Here is an 11313-nt window from a genome sequence, read left to right as displayed (position 1 = left end):
TTAATTTGTTTATTTGATTTCTTGTCACATGTTTATGTTCATAAGAGCATAGAAATGGAAATTATTCTTCAAAGGTCAACAATTATTTTCTTTCTATGTCAAAACCAATTTCTATGGTAGCCTTGCTCTAATGGTTGTTGCCAATAACACAAATCCAATTTAAGAACCATTGATGCAAGTGCATTGCAATCATAGCTTTTTCAGGACCATTGATAGTGATCCACACATGTTTAACCCCCATGAACAAACCAGGTACAACAAGTGTAAGATGCAAATGTAATAGTTCCCATAAGTCACGCCACAGTGTGAAATCATTCAATGCATGCACGCCGACCAAATACATAACTTTGCTCTCGTATGTAATCTCAATGGCAAAGAAGTTGTTAGATAGATCCTCTTAAATTAAAATTGGCTGAAATTTCTCATTGCATAATCACCAAAACACTTAAGGTTCACCAATTGAAAGCATAAGTATGAAGCCTTGACAATGAACCCTTCTTCTAGTTGCTTTATGACTTGTGGCTATATCATGTGCAATTGCGGATAAAACCACCCACACAATTTGCATGAATGCTTCACGTCCCATGGTTACTGTGAGATCAAATACCTCAAAAACATTCCCATTTGCCTATTTTCATAGGAAAAAGGAGACAGTTATATAGTTATGGAGATGATGTTGTCTCCCCTTCCTCCAGGATTAGCAATGGGCCCGGTTTCGGCTCAAACCGAACCAAACCGAAAAACTGTCGCTTAACGGTTTATAGGTTCGAAGATAAATAAACGGTTTGGTTTGGTTTCAAAAGTTACTAATCGGTTTTGAATTGAGCGGTTTAGTAGTTTATCGGTTTCTGTTTATGTGGTTTGGTTTAAAGGTTTATAGGTTAAAAAATACTCATAAATTTTCCTTATAGGCTGTAACTTTCAACTTTTAATTTTAAACTCTAGTTTTAACTTATTGAATTTTATATGCATTATATGTAGAGTCTCCTTTTCATTTATGATAAGCATGATGACAAAATTTTATGATGATTTTCTCACACAAATTTATAAATAGTATGATGATTAATATCAATAAAAAATGGTTTGGTTTTAAATTTTTCGTAAACAGTTTGGTTTCTCTTATTCTTTAAACAGTTTGGTTTAAATTAAATGGCTTAAAAAAATTAAACAGTTTGGTTCGGTTTTTATTATTAATAAATGGTTTGGTTTGGTTTCAAGGCCAAGAAACCAAAACCGAACCGGGCCCATTGCTATCCAGGATTACTTCCATGTCGGGGCAAGTACATCCTCAAGTGAAAAGTCAAGCTTCGGGAAGTACAATTTTCTGATTAAGTTCCTGCCCACTATGGATTCATGTGCCTTGTTGAATACCCTCTGTTTTTCATGCTTAAAAACTGCCCCTTAACCAGATACCATGCAGCAACATTGATAGAAATCTCCCTCTGATAGAGCAAAGTTCCCAGTGCTTCCAACCAACCTTCTCCGATCTGATCCATTGTAGCAAATTATTCCTGTTTTCTGGAAAGAACATCATATCGAGGATCTGTCAATCATTATGCGTGGTCTTGTTTACCTTGAAGATGCTGCTTCAAGATTAAATGGTTTCTCCATTGGGGAAGTCGTCTGAGACTTTGGAGTCTCGCCTCACCAATTTCCAATGTAGCCAAATAATCTGCCACAACCTGAAGATCTTTAGACATACAGAATATTGCAGATTCAATCTTCTGGAGGATCAAAATCCAGTGTGAGCATCCCTATCAATTCGGATTTGGTTACCCTGTATAAGAATACATTGTGGTCCCCATCGAAAGAAAACGTTTTTTGGCATAACCCACTGGTTTATACCACTTTTGGTTGTAGAGTTGCATTAATATGCTTATGATTATTGTGCTGGATGCATTGACAAATACATGGGATTCTCGACTACAATCCATTGGTTGCACAACTGGAGCTAGTGACAACACCACCTTCATCTCTTTATAATGTTGTTTCCTCTTTCGCAAATGCATTGATGTGTGCAAAGGTATGGCCCAGTAGGATGTGTGCAGCATCCTACTGTGCCAGCAGATTTGTCCAAGGAACCTGGAAAGCTCCTTGCCATTGGTTGATGCTGGAGATTCTAGGATTACGTTCATCTTTCCTAGAGTTGTTACAATCCCATTCTTGCTGACAATATGTCCAAATAACATTCCAGTTGATATAATTGTGAATAGAACTCTCTTCCCATTTTGTGACCATGATCCTTGAGTAGCATCAAGTATGCATCTCTAGATCCAAGTTGCAATACAAATGCAGATATTTCAAATAGAGATCTTCTCACATCATTATGCACAATAGTTGGACTACCCTTTGATCCGCCATTCCGACCAAAAATGGAGAATGTTCTCATTTTGTAAATCTGAACGAATTGCACATATCCTCACCGATTACATTTATGCCAGGATGTCCCTCCAACAACACTCACAACAGCTCTTGATTTTGCATGGATACTGTCAGTATAGGAACTTTCTCGCCAGTGGCAGGAAAATGGTGTTTTTTGTGTTGTCAACAAGTTGACGGGTGACTGGGTTCTGTTTAACTCTGCTTCCTCCTCTTCTTCCCAAGGAAACTCCACAGAACTCTCTATTGCTTCTGTATCCTTTCCACCATCTATTGGCTTAAGTGAGGCATTAACTTGAGAGGTTTTTAATGGGAATAGCTATACTATAGTTCAACGACATTACACGACTTATCCATGACACATAAACCAGTCATTGACATATTGTTACAATAAACAAAACATAGAAAAGGCAATAAATATATATCTCCCTAGACACATGGTGTTGTGCTCGACTTATCCGCCATCTATTGGCTTAAGTGAGGCATTAACTTGAGAGGTTTTTAATGGGAATAGCTATACTATAGTTCAAATACATTACACGACTTATCCATGACACATAAATCAGTCACTGACATATTGTTACAATAAACAAAACATAGAAAAGGCAATAAATATATATCTCCCTAGACACATGGTGTTGTGCCCGTTTTCATAGATGCCTCTACCATCTCAAGAATGTGAACACTGTTAGCATTTTCCCATGATTCACACATATGTATGCAAACAATTATTCATAACACATTGTCTTTAACAGTCAATAACTCAAACATGGTCAATGAGATTACACAATATGATATCAACTAAACATATACTCGCATGAACAAGTTGTAAATTAATGCCAGGATGGAAAAAATGCTTGCTCATCAGCAGGTTCATCTGACTTCATCAACATCAACAGTGAACCAAAGGTTCCACATTAAAAAAAAAGAACATGATTTGAATCATTTACCTAAATCTTCTTCTGTAGCATTGAGAAGCCACAGAATGTCAGACATCAGAAATATGCATGATCTTGGTACATATATGCATAGGCACACGGTCAGGTTCATGAATCAGAGCAGATTCTCACTACCGCCACTGGCACGACCTCATTTTAATGATCTGTAACAACCTTTGATATAATACAATGCAAACCTTAGGAATAACCCCTTTGAGCTAGTCCCTCATGAATCTCTTCCATCTTTACATATAAATATGTATTTTCAGGATGGCCCTGATCAGCTACACCAAACGAATGGACATTCTTATCAATATCAGTCTACCAGCAATTCCCTTGTATTGATTCCATGATTTATTTTTCACTCTCGTACTTTCAATTCTATCTGCAAAGCACAATCACAACTTTCTTTAACCCCATCACTCCTACTCAAGCTACAAGTCAATCAAGAGGCTACACAAGAGGGCTTCTGACCAGGACATTGCAAAGGGGTTACAATAGATCAGGCAATAGCAATTTTCCGTGCAAGTAGGCCACGGCCTTGTGGACCACGATCTCACCACCCATGTCATCAACAGATAAAAGCCATCATCTCCTACATCACATGTGCTTCCCTCATTTCGGAGGCCTCTCCATTCTGGATTGACCTATGCTAGTGATATTTCGAAAACAAAATTACAATATATCTAACTTGAGAATCTTACATGTATGAATGACGACATTCTTCAGTCATGTCTTATTCTATTTCTATTTACTTTTTCACTTCGTTACATTTAATTTGGTTTGTTGTTCTCAAATACATGACATGATTTTAAGATGTTTTTTGGTTGTCTAGGCCATTTTGGCTTCTTTAAAGACGTTAATATTTCTTTCTTTCATTCATTCTGCTTCTGTTTGCATTCCAGCTGTTGCATATATATTTCCCATACAGATATATGCAGGAGCACACTTTTCATCCAATTGCACTGATTGTTCAAATGCCCATCTCCCAAGCTTTACATTTCTCCATTTTCTACAAGAACCCAATATGCTTTGGAATAGTGGAAGATGGCATAAATGGGGAACACCATTAAGAAACACATTAATCTTGTCAAAGAGCCCTGCACGGCCAAATAGATCAACCATACAAGTGTAGTGATCTATTGTTGGGGTGAGACAATGGACAGTACACATTTCATCAAACAACTTTTCTCCCTCCTGAATCAGACCTACATGACTACACACATTCAACAAAACAATGAAGGTAGCTGAATTTGGAACAATATTTTCAGCCCTCATTGTCACATATAGGTCAAAAACTACACTAGCTTGACCGAACTGGCCATATCCAGAGATCAGGGTGTTCCAAGAAACAACATCCCGCAAAGGAAGTTGCTCAAATAATTCACGTGCTTTCTCCAACACACCACACTTTGAATACATGTCCACAAATGAAGTGCCAAGTACAACGTTGTTCTGCAACAAACCTAGATTTCTGACTTCAGCAACTATATCTTCTCCGACCTCTAGAGACCCCGTAATGCCACATGCTTTCAAAATGCAGACATAAGTTACCTCATCTGGACACACTCCTGCAACTTTCATTCGCTTGAAACATTTCAATGCTTCATTGCCAAGCCCATTCAGGGCATATCCAGTAATAAGGGAACTCCAAGCCACAACATTACGCTCTGGAATCTGCTCAAACACTTCTTCTGCTTTCTCCAACACACCACATCTGGAGTACATGTCAACCAATGCATTGCCAAGAGTAACATCTTTCTTCAGTAACCCTTTCTCTCGAACTTTGGCATCTATCTCTTCCCCGATATCTAGAGACCCCACAATGCCACAAGCTTTCAAAACACAAATATAAGTTACTGCATTTGGACTGACTCCTGCATCTTTCAATTCTCTGAAGCATTTCAACGCATCATCACCGAGTCCATTTTGGCTATAACCCGAAATCATGGCATTCCAAGTCACAACATCCCGCACTGCAAGTTGCTCAAACACTTCTCTTGCATTCCCCATTGCACCACACTTAGAATACATATCCAACAATGCAGTTCCAAGCACGATATCTTTCTCCAATAACCCTTGCATTTTGACTTCAACATATACATTTTCCCCCATCTCTAAAGACTTCACAAGGCCACAAGCTTTCAAAATGCAGATATAAGTTATAACATCAGGACAAACTCGTGCACTTTTCATTTGTCTGAAAATCTTCAATGCTTCATCACCAAAACCATTTTGGCAATATCCAGAAATGAGGGCATTCCAAGATACAATATCTTGTACTGGAAGCTGCTCAAACACTTCCTGTGCTTTTTCAATTGCACCACACTTAAAATACATGTCCAGTAATGCATTTCCTAGCATGATATCCTTCTGCAAGAACCCTTTCTCTCTGACTTTCACACCAATATTATCCCCAATCTCTAGAGACCCTACCATGCCACAAGCTTTCAAAATGCAGATAAAAGTTACTGCATCTGGATCTATACCCTCATTTTGCATCTGTTTGAAGCATTTCAGCGCCTCATAACCAAGCTCATTTTGAGCATATCCAGCAATTAAGGCATTCCAACACACAACATTCCTCTCTGAAAGTTGCTCAAATACTTCTCGTGCTTTATCAAGAACCCCGCATTTAGAATACATGTCCAACAATGCAGTACTGAGCACAACATCTTTTTCCAATAACCCTTGCTCTCTAACCTCAGCATCTATTCCTTCCCCGATCTCCAGAGACCCTATGCTTCCACAAGCTTTCAAAATGCAAGTATAAGTTACAGCATCTGGACGGATTCCTGCATCCTTCATTTGTTTGAATAATTTCAGTGCTTCATCACCGACCCCATTTTGGGTATATCCTGCAATGAGGGCATTCCATGACACTACATTCCGCAATGGAATCTGTTCAAATACCTCCAGTGCTTCTTGAAGTGAACCACACTTGCCATATGTTGTGATAAGAGCATTGGCAATGTAAACATCCTTTGCAATCAAGTTTCTTTCAAGAACATCTGCATGTATTCGTCGAGTTTTCCATATGTTCTTCCCTTTCTGGCATGACTTTATGAGATTCAAAATCCTAACATGATCATGGAACCGCAATTTCTTCGGAAGCCCGTTATCAAAAACCAGCTTGCCAGTGGAATGAAGCAAGCTGAGCTCCTTCAACTCGTTTCTGGCAAACGGTGGGTTGGACCCAGCATGGACCCAGCAAGGTTTTCCAGTTTGTCTGTGCCTGAAGTCTGAGGAATTAGGGTTTATCTTTAAAGATGGCCATAGACAGAGCTTCAGAGATGCAGGGTTTCCGAAGGAGTTGGATGGGCCCCACAAGGACTTGGTGTCTGTGGAAGAGAACATGGAGTCTCATCTCAGTCACTTCGTATGAAAAAACTGTATTATGGCTGAATAATTTGGACAACTAAATCTTCATCATTTCATGGTTTTGGGGAATTCTAAAAACTACCCCTACTTTGTATCAAGGGAGGGCTAATATGTGCAAAAATTCTTTTACACTCTCTCTTTCACGAACATTGCAATGCATGAGTGGGTATCAAGCCCATCCACACTTCTCTTGTGAGGGATATATATGTATCCCCATACCAACAAGGGCACCCAAGGGAGTTTCGTATAGTATAATAAGTTAGAGTTTTTAGTTCATTCCCTTTTTCATTACGTTTATGTTATCTTGTTTATCATTATGCCTTCGAGAAGTTGTCACAATTATTAGTTGTGGCTTCCCTGCCTAAATAGTCCAATGAGGAAAACGGAACAGTGTAAGTTACTCCATTAGACACGTGATGGAAATACAAATACTCTAAAAAATGTTGTTATGAACAAAACAAATGCAACAAATGTCATGTCTTTGCATTTTGATTATAACAAGATAGGGCAATAATTAGTTACAAATTCCCTACGTAAACGATCAAATGAAGAGAATAAAATCATCTAAATGGAATGGACAATATGAATATAGCAAATGACTTTCACACTATGAACACTCAATGTCCACAACATTTCATTCCTTGTTGCTTCCGGTAGGGTTTTTTTGCTTAAAATCTATTTTCCCAAGTTTAAAGTTTCGACTACTACTATTACCATAAAATCACAACCACACGCTCACACGAAATTGAAAAATGACAAAGAGGTTCCTACCTAGGATGGGATGAAATCGAAATGTTGGACCTATGGCGACCTGTTATCCTTGCAACCCTCAAGTTCCATGAACTATAAATTAACCTCTACCCAATAAGTTCTAAGCATCTTGGCCTTGCCATAGTAGATCACATGTGGTCAAGGTCACCACATTATCATTGGCATTACAAAGTGAAGATGAGTACACCTTTGCCTTCATTAAGCATACAATCATTTTCACAAACTTTTCATTGAATTGTATCTCTTCAAATCATTGTTATTGTAATGTAAAATAATGAGCAAATTCAAGGCCTTGATTAATATTTGATCAAGGAGCTTGAAATGTGCGATCAAATCCATGTTTGTATGTCAAGATAGATGTTCGTGTAAATTCTTTATACTTCCCACATTCTAAATGAAGACCCTCTCCATTGTGTTATGGCGTCAAGGGTTACCCACTCTAGGTGATGTTATAACATACCACATGCTCTAGGAATGTCCTCTCCATTGGCATATGGCATCATATTTACAATTATTATTGGTATGATCTCATACAAATCTATCAATCTAACACCATATCTTAGGTGCCATAGAGGATTGTCTATAAGGTTGAGCAAAATATGAATGCATTATTATTATTTAGCTAAGAAGGGGGATTATTGCTACTCAGTAGCAAACACTTCTTAGCAAGAAAAAACATACAAGATTCATTAAAATCTCAACCCCATATGCCAAATGAGCTCCTCAACATGGATGATAAAGATTCTATTTTTAACTCTCTCTTCCAAAGAAAAGTATTATTATGTGAGACACCATTTCACTTCCAACCTTAGCTTTATCTGAAAACTTAACAGTTCGTATCCATTTAGCTCATTCAATTGGGGCTTATGCACGTAGTATTGCTATCAATACACATCTATGAGGCCTTGGTATCAACCAAAATTATCTAGGCCATTGAGATGAGAATGTTGTCAAAGAGAGGGAGAAAGTGTTGTTACCCAATTGGAAAAGTTGACAACGGAGATTAAATTGGTCTTGCGTTAAACCCATCATTCCGGTGGCATTTATTAAATTGGTATACATATCATGAGACTTGAACCCGACTACATACATAGTGAGCAACATTCAGAACTGAATGTACCTTCATTTCTGCCAATTATGCACTTCGTTGATGCATTCATAATCAGTAACTCAATAGTCTCAATCGATGCATCATATGGTATTCAAGCCTTGGAGGCAACATAGGGTATGATGCATTTGCTAAGAGTACGCCATTCTCATCTAAAGAGTTATATCATGATGCATAACAAAGACGAGTAGGAGCCCCTTTAAGAATCCATAATTATCAGCATAATATGGCTTCTGAGAGCAGGCCCATCCCTATGAGTACAGCCAAGACTACAATTGCTAAGTAGTCTTGTGTTTTCAATGAAAATTTTGCCAAAAAATAAATTTTATGTGTTGTTGGATTTCCCCTATACCCCCGAGCAATCATGGCCTGCAAGAGAATGAGTAAATCCGTCAAGAACTATGTGATTTTCACAACCGACCATACCATGATTTGTAGGAATATTTGAACATATGCAGTTTGCATAAGACAAAGAGCACAGCACTATTTGAGCCTACCTGAGCTATTTGCTCTGCATGATTAAAGAGGTTTTTGAAAATACGCCCAAAGAACATAAAGAATACTGCAAATAAGAATGACAACATCATTAGTTTTTTATTTGTTTCAGAAAAGAGGAAGAATGCTGATTAACTATGAAATTGTACACCAATAATAGAAAGCACAGAAAATCTAAAATTAGAAAAATTAAATAGCACATGTAATATTTCTTCATACTGAATTACATTTAGGATTTATGAAAAATATTACAGAAACTAGGTACAAGCTTGGATGGCTATAGAACATGGGGTTGAAAGTGATATACATAAAGCACAACAATCACATACTTGGATTATACAGCATAGATGTTAGCATAAAAAAATACTTTTAGAGAATTTGAACTCTTTGAGATTTCAGAAATCCATTAAAAGCATTTCAGCCTATTTCAGGCTATATGATACCTCCTTTCCCTTCTAAGGTTTGTTTTTAATAGATAGGGTATGCGAAGAAGGATGCAAATGTAACATCCATGCACATGGGTTATGGCCCCGAAGAATTAGAATACGTCAAGCAACTTTTTCCAGAGACAAAATGTGGAAATTGTGGAACTCACAATAAAACCTACCATCTACTACTTCTAGCAAGGTTAGTTTCTTCCACATGACTCCTCGAGCCACTATTCCTAGTGCTATGTTTCGAACCTGTAAATAAAAAATAGACGAATCTCACATAAAGCATATTTTCTAGTAGCCCATTGTTACATAACTAAATCTTTTGCTTACCTCATCAAAGACCAGTCCAATAAAACGAAGTGAAAGGAGGAGTGTGAGAACTAGCTCATCTACAGGGGCTTTCAACCATATAAATGGGGACAAGTACCATCGCAGACCTGCCGCTAAATGTTCAGGCATAGTTGTTGCTAGGCACAAACTTGCACTTTGAAGCACCTATACAACAGTACATCTTCTCAATACAGAAGGTACATTAAATGTATTTTCTTTTGCATCGAAGTTAAAGGAAACTGTACTTTTTTCCAGCATTGAATTTTTGAAATAAAGAAAACCTGCAGTAAACGATGATGGATAAGCAGATAAGAATTCTCACAGTGAAGGATAAGCATGCAGCAGTGATGCCCAGTGTCAAGCCTTTCCTAGTTAGTTGAAAGGGCCCAAACTTCCACATTACATATGAATAGCCCCCCAGTTTTGGGGGTATCGCTGGAAGCGAAGACATTGCTGGTGGTGGCGTCCGTGTCTGAACTAGAGGAGGCACACCATCTGTTCCAAACGAAACCATTAAAAGAAGTAAACCAGAAAAGAATGCCATTCTTCCTAGTTGATCCTGCAAGAAAAATAGAAATATTATTTTACATGACAGCAAAGCAAAAGACAGCATCTGCAATAAAAAACTATACCCCTTCACTTTGAGTTGCAGACACAGACAGAATGTAGTAAAGCTAAATGTAGATAACGTTCTTTGGAAAGCTAACAGGCCCTATATACTGCAATTTACAATCCTACCATGAACTACATTATTATTACTAATTTGCATTCTCTTGCATTTGAAAAATAGTTCTTGTTCAGGTCCAGGTGATGTGAGATATAGAGATAAATGTGGTGCAAATTTTGGTATTTCTAACTCTTAAATACTTCAATGAAACTAAATTGTTTGGATTTCAATCTGTTAAGCATACTTGCCACGTCCTGCGCGGAAGGAAGCATATAGTTACTACTGTCAGAAAAGCCACAATGCCCACGCGAACTGCCATATGTGATCGAGATGGAAGAAACACCAGGGCTAAAAGCCATGCCTGCAGACAGAACAGATATAAGAAAGGAGGACAATAGAGCCACAATCATGTGACATAACTGATAAATTTCCAAGAAGTTGACTGATAAAACTTCTACAATATCTCTGTTCACATTTTTCAAGATTATTTGACTTACTACATGCAAGTTTAGCTTGATCCCAAAATCTCCAATCTTAGGTTCTATCATATACTTAAATTTGTAGACAGATTATACATTCTAGGTGATAAGTATTTGTTTTTCCAATTCAGGCAACAGCCCTAAATCTGAATCATATTAATATATAACAGTATACATTTGCTATAATAAAATACATAATTGGGGTAAGTCTATCGTCTTGGGAATCTGTGCAAGATTTTCCCTGTAAACTCTTTGTAAAGGATATAGAAGATGAAGAATTGTAGATTGTAATATATTTACTCATCTAGATGTAAAAAATTTATGAATTGAC

General features: G+C 37.6%; 2 protein-coding genes across 4 annotated transcripts; both read right to left on the bottom strand.

Moving 5' to 3' along the window:
• Positions 1 to 2862: 2862 nt before the first annotated feature.
• LOC147848622 (pentatricopeptide repeat-containing protein At2g03380, mitochondrial-like) lies at positions 2863 to 6702 on the bottom strand. The gene has a single exon (XM_087338296.1). It carries the CDS (start codon positions 6672 to 6674, stop codon positions 4197 to 4199), a length of 2478 nt encoding a protein of 825 aa, XP_087194422.1. The 5' UTR covers positions 6675 to 6702; the 3' UTR covers positions 2863 to 4196.
• A 1768-nt stretch (positions 6703 to 8470) lies between these two features.
• LOC147848621 (protein ABCI12, chloroplastic-like) lies at positions 8471 to 11067 on the bottom strand. 3 transcript variants are annotated; one of them, XM_087338301.1, is made up of 6 exons: positions 10752 to 11067; positions 10159 to 10395; positions 9837 to 10001; positions 9680 to 9755; positions 9075 to 9139; positions 8471 to 8946 (listed from the first exon to the last, which is right to left on the bottom strand). In XM_087338301.1, the coding sequence occupies exons 1-6, from the start codon at positions 11049 to 11051 to the stop codon at positions 8794 to 8796; spliced, it is 996 nt and encodes a 331-aa protein (XP_087194427.1). In that variant the 5' UTR covers positions 11052 to 11067; the 3' UTR covers positions 8471 to 8793. The 3 variants fall into 3 exon arrangements, with proteins under 3 accessions (XP_087194427.1, XP_087194428.1, XP_087194429.1); XM_087338302.1 differs by having other exon boundaries at positions 10748 to 11059; XM_087338303.1 differs by having other exon boundaries at positions 10694 to 10831.
• Between the last annotated feature and the right edge of the window lie 246 nt (positions 11068 to 11313).

This window comes from Azolla caroliniana, unplaced genomic scaffold, assembly GCF_043228905.1.
Source record: "Azolla caroliniana isolate FFs.n. ecotype wild unplaced genomic scaffold, voAzoCaro1.0.p SCAF_292, whole genome shotgun sequence".
Taxonomy (NCBI): Eukaryota; Viridiplantae; Streptophyta; class Polypodiopsida; order Salviniales; family Salviniaceae; genus Azolla; species Azolla caroliniana.
This window is presented reverse-complemented; position numbering and strand designations above follow the sequence as displayed.